Source organism: Schistocerca piceifrons, chromosome 7 (assembly GCF_021461385.2).
Source record: "Schistocerca piceifrons isolate TAMUIC-IGC-003096 chromosome 7, iqSchPice1.1, whole genome shotgun sequence".
NCBI lineage: Eukaryota > Metazoa > Arthropoda > Insecta > Orthoptera > Acrididae > Schistocerca > Schistocerca piceifrons.
The window spans coordinates 432,655,135-432,671,755 of NC_060144.1; the positions used below are offsets into that span (position 1 = coordinate 432,655,135).

The 16,621-nt window shown below is 38.7% G+C and overlaps 1 protein-coding gene across 2 annotated transcripts in view; it reads left to right on the forward strand.

The window, feature by feature from the left end:
• Positions 1-16,621, forward strand: part of LOC124805181 (myosin heavy chain, clone 203-like) — a 259,196-nt gene that overhangs the window by 132,194 nt on the left and 110,381 nt on the right. For both annotated transcript variants that reach the window (XM_047265671.1, XM_047265672.1), the window contains one exon: positions 15,194-15,337. In XM_047265671.1, coding sequence (XP_047121627.1) covers positions 15,194-15,337 — 144 coding nt within the window. The remainder of the gene's footprint in view (positions 1-15,193; positions 15,338-16,621) is intronic.

Sequence of the window (16,621 nt, forward strand, 5' to 3'; positions counted from 1 at the left end):
ATTGAGAGGCGTCTGTGGCAAGAACAAGATGTTGGCCAGGTCGATAAGTAGCCAGGCACGGGGTCTGTTTCAGCATAGTCTTCAATTTCTGGAAAGCCGCTTTGCATGACGCGGACCAGTGAAAAGGCACATTTTTATGCAACAGGCGATGCAACGGCTGAGCCACCGAAGCCGCAGACGGTAAAAACTTGTGATAGTATGCTATTTTCCCCAAGAAGGCCTGCAGTTCCTTAACAGATGTAGGGCGAGGAAGGGCATCAATCGCAGCGACAGTTTGCTGAAGCGGACAAATACCATCCCGAGAGAGTTGAAACCTCAAGTATGTGATAGATGCCTAAAAAAATTGTGATTTCTGAAGATTAAACTTAAGACCGGCAGTCTGTAAGACATGCGGAGATTTTGAAGATGTTCTTCAGTGGTGGAACCAGTGACAACAATGTCGTCCATGTAATTGATACACCCAGGGACAGGGAGCAATAATTGTTCCAAGAATCGCTGAAAGAAAGCAGGGGTGCTAGCAACCCCGAATGGCATGCGTTGGTATTGATAGAGGCCGAAAGGCATGTTAAGGACCAGAAACTGCCGGGAAGCAGCGTCAAGAGGAAGTTGATGATAAGCTTCTGACAGGTCAATTTTAGAAAAATACTGGCCTCCAGCAAGTTTAGTGAACAGTTCTTCAGGACGGATCGTAGGGTAAGTGTCGATGAGGATTTGAGCATTTACAGTGGCTTTGAAATTGCCACAGAGATGAATATCACCATTTGGCTTAGCAATGACAACGACAGGAGAGGACCACTCACTGGAAGTGACAGGAAGCAAGACCCCTGAAGTAGTGAGACAATCCAACTCCCATTTTACCCAATCACGAAGGGCCACAGGAATGGGCCGAGCCCGAAAAAACTTAGGCCGAGCAGTGGGTTTGAGCGTGATATGAGCTTCAAAGTCGTTTGCACGGCCTAACCCAGGAGAAAAAAGGGACGAAAATGTCGTCAACAAGGAATCCAGTTGAGCATAAGGAATAGCATCAGAGACAATATTGACAGAGTCATCTATGGAGAACCCAAAAATGCGAAAGGCATCGAAACCAAAAAGATTTTCTACATTGCTCTGGTCGACCACAAATATGGGAACAGTGCGAACAACGGATTTGTAAGATACCTCAGCATTAAACTGTCCCAAGAGAGAAATCTTCTGTTTATTGTATGTCCGTAATTGCCGAGTGACAGGTGACAGGAGTGGAGAACCCAACTGAAGATACATCTGAGAAATAATTATAGTGGCAGCAGAACCAGTATCCACTTGCATGCAAACATCTCGACCAAGGATTTGGACAGTGAGGAATAACTTCCCTGAAAGGGAAGAAGTGCAATTGACAGACAACACAGAATCAGAATCAGCATCATGTTCATGAACATCATGTATGCGGTCGGATTTGCAAACGGAAGGGTTTTGCTGCAGTTTCTTAGCGGGTTGTTTACGGCTAAGCCGAGGCTGCGTGTGGGAGCGCACTGTGGCCACGTCGGCCGGTGGGGACACGCCGCATGCGTCGTCAACAGTGCACAGAGGATGTATTTCCCCGACATCACCCCACGCCTCTATTTGCGCCCCAGCGGTGCGAGAAATTTCAAAAGACTGCGCAGTGGAGAGAACTTCATCTAGAGTTAGATTCGCCAACTGAGGGGCATGTTGCCGAACTTCTTTGTCGGGCGCCGACCAGATAATAGCATCCCGTACCATGGAATCGGCATAGGATTCTTTTTGAACGTCAATAACAAATTGACACTTTCGACTGAGGCTGTGAAGTTCAGCAGCCCAAGCGCGATAGGATTGATGTGGCTGTTTTTGACAACGATAAAAGGCAACACGAGAGGCTACCACATGCGTTTGCTTTTGAAAAAAAATGACGAGAAACGCTCCGCATTTGATGCTGCGATGAAATTGTGAATTGCCGCTGTTAGAAGCATTTGCTGCTCAAGGAGATTTTGCAATAGTTGCTTGACAGTAGCTATGGAACCCTGTGGGTCAACAGTGAAAAGGGAAAATCCACTACCTCATTGCCAATTGTTGTAACGTCAAGTTTAACACATATATTTCAGAACGACACAACACATATAAGTCACAGAGTAAGTTGACAAGCAAGACATGTGTACACATTAGCATTCGAATGAGCACTGAGTCCCAGTCTAGCGGCCCCTGCTCAGTTGGCTGCTTAGGTGGCGCAGCTGCTGCATGGCTGGCAGACAGCGCCGCACATAGAGGACGCGCGTAATTGCGCGGTGGTGCTTTGAATGATCGGCGAGTCACAACACTAAGATAAGCCGTAGGGTCAGTATTGCCTCATGTGTTCCAACATTTCTATGGAACCCAAACTGATCTTCCCCGAGGTCGGCTTCTACTAGTTTTTCCATTCGTCTATAAAGAATTCTCGTTAGTATTTTGCAGCCGTGACTTATTAAACTGATAGTTTGGTAATTTTCACATCTGTCAACACCTGCTTTCTTTGGGATTGGAAATATTATATTCTTCTTGAAGTCTGAGGGTATTTCGCTTGTGTCATACATCTTGCTCACCAGATGGTAGAGTTTTGTCAGGACTGGCTCTCCCAAGGCCATCAGTAGTTCTAATGGAATGTTGTCTACTCCCGGGGCCTTGTTTTGACTCAGGTCTTTCTGTGCTCTGTCAAACTCTTCACGCAGTACCATATCTCCCATTTCATCTTCATCTACATCCTCTTCCATTTCCATAATATTGTCCTCAAATACATCGCCCTTGTATAGACCCTCTATATACTCCTTCCACCTTTCTGCTTTCCCTTCTTTGCTTAGAACTGGGTTTCCATCTGAGCTCTTGATATTCATACAAGTGGTTCTCTTTTCTCCAAAGGTCTCTTTAATTTTCCTGTAGGCAGTATCTATCTTAACCCCTAGTGAGATAAGCCTCTACATCCTTACATTCGTCCTCTAGCCATCCCTGCTTGGCCATTTTGCACTTCTTGTCAATATAATTTTTGAGACGTATGTATTCCTTTTTGCCCGCTTTATTTACTGCATTTTTATATTTTCTCCTTTCATCAATTAAATTCAATATTTCTTCTGTTACCCAAGTATTTCTACTAGCCCTCATCTTTTTACCTACTAGATCCTCTGCTACCTTCACTATTTCATCTTTCACTGCTACCCATTCTTCTTCTACTGTATTTCTTTCCCCCATTCTTGTCAATCATTCCCTAATGCTCTCCCTGAAACTCTGTACAGCCTCTGGTTCTTTCAGTTTATCCAGGTCCCATCTCCTCAAATTCCCACCTTTTTGCAGTTTCTTCAGTTTTAATCTACAGTTCATAACCAATAGATTGTTGTCAGAGTCCACATCTGCCCCTGTAAATGTCTTACAATTTAAAACCTGGTTTCTAAATCTCTGTCTTACCATTATATAATCTATCTGAAATCTATCAGTATCTTCAGGCTTCTTCCATGTATACAACCTTCTTTTATGATTCTTGAACCAAGTGTTAGCTATGATTAAGTTGTGCTCTGTGCAAAATTCTACCAGGCAGCTTCCTCTTTCATTTCTTACCCCCAATCCATATTAACCTACTACGTTTTCTTCTCTCCCTTTTCCTAGTACCGAATTCCAGTCACCCATGACTATTAAATTTTCATCTCCCTTCACTATCTGAATAATTTCTTTTATTTCATCATACATTTCTTCAATTTCTTCGTCATCTGCAGAGCTAGTTGGCATATAAACTTGTACTACTGTAGTAGGCTTGGGCTTCATGTCTATCTTGGCCACAATAATGCGTTCACTATGCTGTTTGTAGTAGCTTACCCGCATTCCTATTCATTACCCCTATTTGACTTTGTATTTATAACCCTGTATTCACCTGCCCAAAAGTCTTGTTCTTCCTGCCACCGAACTTCAGTAACTCCTACTATATCTAACTTTAACCTATCCATTTCCCTTTTTAAATTTTCTAACCTACCTGCCCGATTAAGGGATCTGACATTCCATGCTCCGATCCGTAGAACGCCAGTTTTCTTTCTTTTGATAATGACGTCCTCTTGAGTAGGCCCCACCCGGAGATCCGAATGGGGGACTAATTTACCTCCGGAATATTTTACCCAAGAGGACGCCATCATCATTAACCATACTGTAAAGCTGCATTCCCTCGGGAAAAATTACGGCTGTTGCTTCCCCTTGCTTTCAACCGTTCACAGTACCAGCACAGCAAGGCCATTTTGGTTAGTGTTACGAGGCCAGATCAGTCAATCATCCAGAGTGTTGCCCCTGCAACTACTGAAAAGGCTGCTGCCCCTCTTCAGGATCCGTGCGTTTGTCTGGCCTCTCAACAGATACCCCTCTGTTGTGGTTGCACCTACAGTACAGCTATCTGTATCGCTGAGGCACGCAAGCCTCCTAACCAACGGCAAGGTCCATGGTTCATGGGGGGAGGAGTATTCCAGTCAACATCATCAAAAGCTTTCACTAAATCTGCAAATGTAAACCCATCTTCTAAAATATGTTTTAGGGTCAGTATTGACTTGCTTGTTCCTATATTTTTGTGAAATCCAAACTGATCTTCACTGATGTTGGCTTCTACCAGTTTTTCCTCTCTTATGCAAAGAATTCATTGTAGTAGTTTGCAACCATGACTATTTAAACTGATAGTTCAATAAAACTCACATCTATCAGCACCTGCTTTCTTTAGAATTGGAATTATTAAATTCTTCTTGAAGTATGAAGGTATTTTGCCTATGTCATATATCTTGTACAACAGATAAAAGAGTTTTGTCCTGGTGGCTCTCCCAAGGCTATCAATAGTTTCAACAGAATGTTGTGTATTCATGGGACCATGTTTCAACTTAGGTCTTTCACTGCTCTCTCAAATTCTTCTTGCAGTATCATATCTCCCACCTCATCTTCTATGCCCTCTTCCAGTTCAATAATACTGCCTATAAATTTATCTCCTGTGTATAGACCCTCTATACAATCTTAAGTAGCTTCACAGGTGATGAGGAGGTTGAAGAAATATATGGTGACATAAGAGAAAAGAAATTATTCATATAGTTAAGGGAGATGAAAATTTAATTGTGGTGGGAGAATGGAATTCAGTAAGAGAAAAAGGAAGAGAAGGGATAACAGTAGGTGAATATGGACTGGGGCAAAAGAATGAAAGAGGGAGCTGCCTGGTAGAATTTTGTGCAGAGTGTAATTTAATCACTGGTAACACTTGGTTTAAGAATCATGAAAGAAGGTTGTATATATGTAAGAGACCTGGAGACACTAAAGAAGGTTGAGGATAGTTGGAAATGAAATAATATGATGGAAAAATACAGCCACAACTGTGAATAAAATAGATATTTATTCATTTTTGAACCAACATGTGTATGAAAAGTAAAAAATTACACTGTATTAAAACACATGTTTATTTTAAGCATGAATGCAAAGCATAAATGGAGGCAGGGGGAGTCTAGTTTGAAAATTATAGCAAAGTAAGGTGAACACTTATTTACAAATACACAAAACAATAATAAGCACAAAATATAAAATCTACATTACAATAGATACATTCAAAAATTTATTTGGAAATACCTGTGTACCACAAAATAAAATGATGAAACATAGTGGCTGTGATTCAACTCTACTAAGCATAAACTGCCCTCAGGGCACTAAAGAACATAGCTTTCAATCACATTGTAAATACCCACACATGTTGTGTGACTAAGAATGAAGTACATCTAATCTTTTTAGAGAAGGTGTAATCATATCAAAACTAGATTCAGGAAGCAGTACCTACAGATATCTAACTGGTGACTGAAGTAAATAATAAACCGCAAATAAGAAAAGATCTCAGGAGGGAGTGCAAGTGAAGTTGTGGATGAAGACCATAGCTAATTAGGGTACAATAAATAATTAAAATGTACATGATGTAAACAAGCTGTCTTATTATTCAGGTTAACATTTTCTTTGTAATGAGTAGTAAAATGTCTACCTGTCTTGCCTATGTAGGACTCACAAGATCCTCTCTGTAACCTATACACCCTTGAGGAACCAGATTTATCTGCATCAGAGCCTCTTCCATGAGCACCCAACCTACATCGTAATTTGAATTTAAATTGGTGGTTTGTATGAAATGTAGCCTTAAGTCTTTTTGGAAAAGCACTTGCCAATGAATCTGATATAGGTCCCCTATATTGCATTAAAAGATATTTCTTGGCTTTTATTATCCTGTTACAGCCTTTTATTTTATGGTACACAGATTGTGCCAATAAATGTATGTATGATTATTGAATGTATCTATTGTAATGCAGATTTTGTATTTTATGCTTGTCATTCTTTTGTATATTTGTAAATAAGTGTTGCACCTTACTTTGCTATAGTCTTCAGCCTAGAATCCCTGTGCCTCTCCTATGCCCCCTCCTTCACCCTCGGTCTCCTCCACCCTGGGTTCTTCCCTTATCTTTTGAACCATTTTGTCCCATCTATCTTATCCACCTCCCTTTACTTACCACCTTCCTTTTCCCCCTCCTCCTTTCCCATACCTCCCCTTTCAGCCCCTCCTTCCCCTGGCCCTTTCCTTCTTATATCACTGACTGCCCAGATGCTATTGTTAATATAATTATGGTTCATTTCTTTCGTTTCTACGCTGCTGGGTGTGGTCTTACTTTTATATATGACTTAATGCGCAATGCATATTGGTCTATTTTATTTCAGTTAAATGTAAAAGTGTATAGTTTTGTGAATATATTTTATTTGCATACTATTTTTTAAACATTTATTTGCTATTTATTGCTTTTTTGACCTCTGTCTGCCACACCTGTACTACAAGGTATCAACACAGTGTATGCTATTTTGTAGCAGTGTTGTGTATTCCTTTTTCTATGAAAATGTATTGACATATTGCATGCCTTATGACATGCAGGTCCTATTATCTTTGAATTTATATTTTAGGCCTTAGTATTATATTGCACTTATTTCAAAATAATTTAATTGGATAGATAAAACATCTACTCACCAAGTGGTGGCAGAATACACACAAAAAAGAGGGTTGTAATTAGGCAAGCTTGTGGAGCCAGTGGGTCATTCTTTGGACAGAAGGGGTGAAGGGGAAGGAAGAGGGGTGAAGGAAAAGGACTGGAGATGTCTAGGAAAAGGGGTAGATTTCAGAAAAGTCACACAGAACTGTGGGACATGGTGGACTTACCCCATGGTATGAGAAGGAAGGACTGATTGTTGGGCACTGAAATCGATGAGATTTGAAAATCTGAGACCTTAAAGGTGGAAGACAGGGTAATGATCACTGCTTAAACATCATGCTTGAGTTAATAAGAGTGAAAATCTAAGTGCATTGTACATAACAGAAGTGGGAGGGGGCAGTGAAAAATAGATAGGTAAAACAATGAAAGGTGTAGAAAAATAAAACAGAGTGAAGAAAAGAGTAACTACTGTGAAGATATGCTGAGACAGAAGAAATTAATATAAATTAAGGCCACGTGGGTGGCAAGAACCAAGGACGTGTTGTAGCACTAGTTCCCACCTGCGAACTTCTGGGAAACTGGTGTCTGCAGGAAGAATCCAGATGGCACGTGTGGTGAAACTTGCACTGAGGTCATGATTATCACATTGTAGAGCATGCTGTGCAATAGGATATTGCATGTTGCCATTTTCTGTTGATTAGCACATTTACAAAACATGTGTATGTGCCAGTTATGTTGCGTAATCAGTTTTTGTACATGGTCTGTTTTTAAGATTGTGGATTACAGTAGAGACAACCTTGCCTGAAATAAAAGAATCATGGTTCGATGAGGGCACCACCTCTTCTAGGTTTCCTAATAGAGTCTACGGTATGTTGACCTATATTATTCATTAATGAACATCAGTGATGTTCACTTGGGACCAGACATATATGTATCAAAATCATTTAATTTGATTCTGTATGTACATTTAAATTTGCAAGCTTTAGTTTATACCATTTGCGATATTCAATCCATTTATGCTTTGTACCATACTTAATGTAGGCATGTGTTTTGATATACCGTATTTTTAATTTTTACTTTTTTTTAATAAGTTGGTTTGAAAATGAGTATTAACCCAAAACCAGTCACCCACTGAATAAATATCTATTTTATTTGGAAGACTGGCTGTCTTTTTGCATTATAATTCAATAAAAATTGCTATCACGTAACATCCAGCATGCTGAAAGTATGCAGATAAAATGTCAATGATATGGGTAATATATCTTTTTGTCTTTTTTCCTTGTTGTTGTTGTTGTGGTCTTCAGTCCTGAGACTGGTTTGATGCAGCTCTCCATGCTACTCTATCCTGTGCAAACTTCTTCATCTCCCAGTACCTACTGCAACCTACATCCTTCTGAATCTGCTTAGTGTATTCATCTCTTGGTCTCCCTCTACGATTTTTACCCTCCATGCTGCCCTCCAATCCTAAATTGGTGATCCCTCGATGTCTCAGAACATGTCCTACCAACCGATCCCTTCTTCTAGTCAAGTTGTGCCACAAGCTCCTCTTCTCCCCAATTCTATTCAATACCCCCTCATTAGTTATGTGATCTACCCATCTAATCTTCAGCATTCTTCTGTAGCACCACATTTCGAAAGCTTCTATTCTCTTCTTGTCTAAGCTCTTTATCGTCCACGTTTCACTTCCGTACATGGCTACACTCCATGCAAATACTTTCAGAAACGACTTCCTGACATTTAAATCTATACTCGATGTTAACAAATTTCTCTTCTTCAGAAACGCTTTCCTTGCCATTGCCAGTCTACATTTTATATCCTCTCTACTTCGACCATCATCAGTTATTTTGCTCCCCAAATAGCAAAACTCCTTTACTACTTTAAGTGTCTCATTTCATCCTTGTTTTGCTTTTGTTGATGTTCATCTTATACCCTCCTTTCAAGACACTGTCCATTCCGTTCAACTGCTCTTCCAAGTCCTTTGCTGTCTCTGACAGAATTACAATGTCATTGGCAAACCTCAAATTTTTTTTTCTCCTCCAAGGATTTTAATACCTACTCGGAACTTTTCTTTTGTTTCCTTTATTGCTTGCTCAATATACAGATTGAATAACATCGGGGAGAGGCTACAACCCTGTCTCACTCCCTTCCCAACCACTGCTTCCCTTGCATGTCCCTCAACTCTTATAACTGCCATTTGGTTTCTATACAAATTGTAAATAGCCTTTCGCTCCCTATATTTTACCCCTGCCACCTTCAGAATTTGAAAGAGAGTATTCCAGTCAACATTGTCAAAAGCTTTCTCTAAGTCTACAAATGCTAGAACCGTAGGTTTGCCTTTCCTTAATCTAGCTTCTAAGATAAGCCGTAGGGTCAGTATTGCCTCACGTGTTCCAACATTTCTATGGAATAGTTCGGTAATTTTCACATCTGTCAACACCTGCTTTCTTTGGGATTGGAATTATTATATTCTTCTTGAAGTCTGAGGGTATTTCGCCTGTGTCATACATCTTGCTCACCAGATGGTAGAGTTTTGTCAGGACTGGTTCTCCCAAGGCCATCAGTAGTTCTAATGGAATGTTGTCCACTCCTGGGGGCCTTGTTTTGACTCAGGCCTTTCTGTGCTCTGTCAGACTCTTCACGCAATATCATATCTCCCATTTCATCTTCATCTACATCCTCTGCCATTTCCATAATATTGTCCTCAAATACATCGCCCTTGTATAGACCCTCTATACACTCCTTCCGCCTTTCTGCTTTCCCTACTTTGCTTAGAACTGGGTTTCCATCTGAGCTCTTGATATTCATGCAAGTGGTTCTCCTTTCTCCAAAGGTCTCTTTAATTTTCCTGTAGGCAGTATCTATCTTACCCCTAGTGAGATAAGCCTGTGCATCCTTACATTTGTCCTCTAGCCATCCCTGCTTAGCCATTTTGCACTTCCTGTTGGTATAATTTTTGAGACGTTTGTTTCCTTTTTGGCCACTTCATTTACTGCATTTTTATATTTTCTCCTTTCATCAATTAAATTCAATATTTCTTCTGTTACCCAAGTATTTCTACTAGCCCTTGTCTTTTTACCTACTTGATACTCTGCTGCCTTCACTACTTCATCCCTCAGAGCTGCCCATTCTTCTTCTACTGTATTTCTTTCCCCCATTCCTGATCTATTGTTCCCTTATGCTCTCCCTGAAACTCTGTACAATCTCTGGTTTAGTCAGTTTATCCATGTTCCATCTCCTTAAATTCCCACCTTTTTCCAGTTTCTTCAGTTTTAATCTACAGTTCATATCCAATAGATTGTGGTCAGAGTCCACATCTGCCCCTGGAAATGTCTTACAATTTAAAACCTGTTTCCAAAATCTCTGTCTTACCATTATATAATCTATCTGATACCTTTTAGTATCTCCAGGGTTCTTCCATGTATACAACCTTCGTTCATGATTCTTAAACCAAGTGTTAGCTATGATTAAGTTATGCTCTGCGCAAAATTCTACCAGGCGGCTTCCTTTTTCACTTCTTAGCCTCAATCCATATTCACCTACTATGTTTTCTTCTCTCCCTTTTCCTACTCTTGAATTCCAGTCACCTATGACTATTAAATTTTTGTCTCCCTTCACTACCTGAATAATTTCTTTTATCTCATCATGCATTTCATCAATTTCTTCATCATCTGCAGAGCTAGTTGGCATATAAACTTGTACTACTGTAGTAGGCGTGGGCTTCGTGTCTATCTTGGCCACAATAATGCGTTCACTATGCTGTTTGTAGTATCTTACCTGTACTCCTATTTTTTTATTCATTATTAAACCTACTCCTGCAATACCACTATTTGATTTTGTATTTATAACCCTGTATTCACCTGACCAGAAGTCTTGTTCCTCCTGCCACCGAACTTCACTAATTAATACTATATCTAACTTTAACCTATCTATTTCCCTTTTTAAATTTTCTGACCTACCTGCCCGATTAAGGGAACTGACATTCCATGCTCCGATCTGTAGAACGCCAGTTTTCTTTCTCCTGATAACAACGTCCTCTTAAGTAGTCCCCACCCGGAGATCCGAATGGGGGACTTTTTCCTTATTGCAAATATTATTATAGGGAACAAACCAAACTAGATAATCAGGAACACTAGTTGTTCATCAGCACTACTCATCATAAAATCAACATCAAAGATCCACATACTATGCCTTTCCAGTAGTTTCTGCCAAATATTGCTAAGATCCATTAAAATTCCTGTAGTTGGCCTACCACTATCGGTATTGTTGTCTTTCATGTTTTCTGTTGCTTGATGTAGGTAAAAAATTCAAACTTGAGTATATATTTTTTTATGTCCCCAAAACAAGTTCCTATATTTCTAAAGTGGCTCTTCTTGATGCAGAAATTACCAGTTTACATAACTCAACAATTTTGTAACTGTTTAAGTGTGATTTTGTGTCACATGTTGTTATTTTCAGTATGAAGACTGATTTGATGCAGTTCTACATGTTAGTTTGTTCTGTACAAGTATCTTCAGCTCTGCATAACTAGTGTTGTCTACACCCATTTGAGCCTGCTCTCTATAATCTGGTGCCTCCTTCCCAATTTTCCATCCATAACCAAATTAGCGGTGCCTCATTATATGTCATGTATACTCATCCGTCTTTTACTCAAATTGTGCCAATTCAATACCTCCTCATTAGCAATTGATCTACCAATCTAATCTTCACCATTTAAATGCTTATATTTTCCTCTTAGTGATGCTGGCTATTATCCATATTTCACTTCCATACAAATACTTCCAGAAAACACTTAATAACATTTAATATGTTATCCATTAGTGATGTGTTTCTCTTTTCTTCAAAGATTGTCTTACTATTACTAGTTTGAAATTTGTTTCCCCTTTCCTTCTGCCACTGTCAGATATTTTGCTGTCCAATTGGCAAAACTCATTTAAACTTTTAGTGCCTCATTTTCTAATCTGATTCTTCCATCATCTGGCTGAACTGAAGTACACTCTAATGCATAATGTTTCCTAAGAATTTTCTAGGATGATGTGTTGCAACAGTCATCATGAAAGCAACACAAACAGCCTTCACTTCTCCTCCCAATGACTTCTTGGGAGATTACACACTTGTCATTTCTGAATGCATCTATTTTGTATAAATGATACATATTAAATACACTACCTGATCAAAAGTATCAGGACACCTAAAGTCAACATTAATATGGGGTGTGTCCACTTTTCACCTTTGTGATGGGTTGGACTCTACTGGGACAGTTTCTACCAGGCATTTGAATGTTTTTGGAGTGGCAGCCTATTTTTCCTCAAGATCTGAAATCAGAGAAGGTAGTGACGCTGGATTCTGGGTTCTGGAGTGAAGTTGATGTTCTAATTCACTCCAAAGGTATTCCATTGGGTTCAGATCAGGACTTTGACAGGCCAGTCCATTTCAGGAACATTATTGTCCACAAACTATTGCTTCGCTGTTGCTGCTTTATGACAGGGTGCTTTGTCATGCTGGTACAAACAACCATTAGTGCTGTAAAATGTGTTCATCTCTATCTGCATTCAGCATTTTCTTAAGTGCTATAAGTGGACCGTACCCTAACCACATAATAGAAAAGAATCATACTGTAATGCCATCTCCTCTGTACATCACTGTTGATACTATGCATGATGCCATGTAGTGTTCTCCAAACCCAAACCTTTCATCGGATTGCAACGGGATGTAACATGATTTATAAATCCAAATCACTTATTTCTGGTCATCCCATGGCATCACTCTTTATGCCACTCTGAACATTGCTTAGCAATGACTAAAGAAATGTGTGGCTTATGAGGTACTGCTTGATCATTGTCCTGCATTCTCTTTAACTCTCTCCACACAATCACTGTGCTAGCTAGCTGGCCAGCTGGTGGCACTTTATAACTCGTGAGTAATTCCTTCCACTGATTTCATTCAGTTTTTACAGCCTCTCACAGCAATGCTTGAGAATCCATGTTCAAAATCCTGTGCTCTTTTGACTGACCCATTCTGTTGTTACTGTGTGTTTACTGATGACACAACACTCCTCGCCTGCTTTTATAGTGGTGAGTCTGCCTCCCATTACAACCAGAGGTCAGTTTGACATTACATAAGGTGATTGGATACTTTTGATCAAGTATCTAATAACTATTTTGTGAAAGATAATGCTTAAATGATTTCTGAATGCTGTTGCAGGGAAGTACGTGAGTTATACCTGTATTTATGGCATGTGTAAATATTTGTATGTAACTCTAAGAGACTTGAGGCACATAAAATGTCAGGATATTTCCAGTAGTGGCACATTGTTACATATAATGTGAAAATTTCATATGCAGAAACCTTGTAACCAATGACTTGTTACAACTTAGTATGACAGCAATTAGTCAAAACTTTCTGTCACGTAAATCTGTGTGTGTTTGTGTGTGTGTGTGTGTGTGTGTGTGTGTGTGTGTGTGTGTGTGTGTTTAGGAGATGTATTTAATGTAGTTAGTGATTTAAGAGTATTAGCATCTTTTTATGTAAGCTCAGGATGCTGTCTAAGTCCACGAAAGTGCTAAACCAAATGTGCTTGTATCTCTGATTCTTGAAGTACTAACAGTGAAACAAAAGGTAATCAAGCACTTCACTTTGGTGTTTTTATCTTTTACTTGTCCCTTGCTTTTGACACTGTGAACCAGGACATTCTTTTAGAAAAATTGGAAGCGTTGGGTATACATGCGATAGGAAAAAAATGGTTTGAATCATACCTAAAAAACAGAACACAGGTTGTAGGACTGACATCAACTTACTACAACCCCAAAATAAATTCAGTATCAGAGGCAAAAAATTTAGAAATAGGAGTACCAGAAGGCAGCTTCCTAGGGCCCATATTGTTTCTTGTCTATATAAATGATTTTCACACCTCAGATGATGCAGCCAAAGCAATAATATTTGCAGATGATAATAGTGTGGTAATAAGTGCACCAAAGCAATTGCTACCAACAACTGCTGATAAAGTACTAAATTACATCCACTCTTGGTTCAATGCAAACAGGTTGACATTGAATATAAATAAAACAAATTATATGCAGTTTGGGAAAAGATGTCAAAATGTAAATCTCAATCTGGTGTGGGGTGACAAAGCCTTAGACAGAGTGACATCCACAAAATTGCTGGGGATTCATGTGGATGAAAACTTACATTTTAATGACCACGTAATAAAACTTGCACAGAAACTTAATTCAGCCTGTTTTGCCCTCAGAATTATTGCAAATGTTTGTACCTCAGAGGGTGCCAGAATGGCATATTTCGGCTATTTGCAATCTCTTGCCACATACAGAATAATATTTTGGGGTTCCACAACAGGGCGCCTAAAACAAATTTTTTTGTTGCAGAAGAGGGCCATCCGAATAATAACTCACAGTCATCCACAGACACACTGCAAACCCATATTCAAAAAGCTTAGAATACTTACTATACCATCATTATACATATACAAATGTGTATTGTATGTCAGGACCCACATTGCAGATTTTCAGACAAATGCCGACTTTCATAACTCCAATACCTGTAATAGCGCAGCACTCCATACTCAGCGAACAAAAAGAACGAATACACAAAGGCATGTGAGCCATATTGGTGCAAAACTGTACAACGCACTGCCAGTCAACATCAGGCAGTTAGTAGACGATAACAAATTTAAAACAGAATTAAAAAATTTCTGGTAGAACAATGTTTTTATTCTGTAAATGACTATGTAGGTCAATAAATTTTTTCTGATGATATTTATAGAGGCAAAATGGAAAATACTCTATCTGTACCTAATCGTTCATTACCTAACCATTCATTATGTTTACATACTTAAAGGGCAGCTGTTGTGTGATGTAAATATATACTTAAGCAGTGTTGTGTATATAAGGACTTGCCGTTTAGGGAGGACAAAACTAAAGCCTTAAGAAAAACAGACTATGCATTTAAAATAACAAGCAGGAATGTGTATAGGCTACATTAATTTCATTGTATTATTATTAACTTCATTGTATTATTTTGTTTTGTACTTTTTTTACGTATATATTGTTTGTGTCCCATTTCTTTGAAATGGCTTACATGTACCCTTGACAACACCCATACAATATTTTTTGTCAAATGATGGATAAATAAAATAAATAAATAAATACTGTATCCTTTTTGTGTTTAATTCCTTTGTTTATGATTTATTCATCTTATTGTAGAAAATTGACAGCGTAAAGACAGCAGTGATGGAAACAGAGAATGAGAAAAACAATTTGAAAGACGAAAAACACAAATTACTAAATATATCTGATGAGTTTCAGAAAATGCAAGCATCACATAAAGAATTATTGTCACATATTAAGGTACAGTAACTTAATAAACAAATATGTGTTTTTGTTTCAAGAGTAAATTAAGTTACATTCAGCATAAAAAGGAATAAAGAAACCCAACATCATCCGATACTTAATTGATATTGCTACCAAAAACTGATATTCATACTAAAATGGCATTTCAGTATTCTCTATTTTCTGCTGTTTCAAATTATGCTGAAGTTATGGTACTGAATGTGGCCAGTATGCTATCAGTATCAAATTAAATTCAGTCTGTTCCATATATTTATAGGTTAACTGTAATGACAGTTGAAATGACTTTGTAATTTAGACTTCCCTAAATCACTTGTACAATCTGAGCCTATTAACATTGATCAGACATTACATCTAATATTACCTCATAGGTGTAAAACTGAAATTTTATGGAACTCATTATTATGCCAAAGTATTGCTTGGAACTAGAACTTATTTGGGCTCTACTTGGATCAGAATTTGGTCACTATGCCAGCTACTCACTGTGTATCTGTGTCTCATAACAATAAAATTTTATCTTCTTCCTTACAGAATCATTACATTACACCTGGGTAGCTGCAACGGGGGTGAGGGGAGAAGGGGTGGAGACAGAGAGGGGTGCAAGAGTTAGTACTTAGACCTGCTATCTGTCTCTTTTTTGTAAAGACTTTTTATACATTACAGAATTCTCATACACTACTAGAAATGATTGTCATTGGTTTCACTTAACTACAGCTTCACAGAACTGTAGCACAATGTCACGGATGATGACAGTAAGAAATACTATGGCTGTAGCAGTCACTGCATATCTTATGTTCGTTTGGTAATCACACTGTTAATGAGAAATTACACCATTTCCTTTAGTGCAGCTGCACGGATGTGGACCTTAGAAGACCAGTGCTGAAACCAAACCCCCATCTTTTTTCTCTTGATCCACCCCTACTGGAGTGATACCGGGTAGTCCTGATTTATGGAGACTATTCAGTTTTACAGGCAGTTCATTGGACTGGTCCCCAGAGAACATGGCCATGTTATACAGTGTATGCATGTGTTTCAATGAAAGTAAAGACTTTGTGCAAAATTGTTAGTCATTTGAAAGGTAAGCCACATTTTCTGAAATGTTGATACGCATGTTTTTATCTAGCCCATAGTCTATAGTAAGTGTAACGTTGTCAGTTTTGTATGAAAGCTTTGATTTTGCCAAGGTTTCAGGAAAATCCATCTTATAAATATTACTGTGAATTGTTTGTTACAATTTTTAAATGATTTTTGACTTTTTCGGGAGCATAAGTATTATGCAAAAGA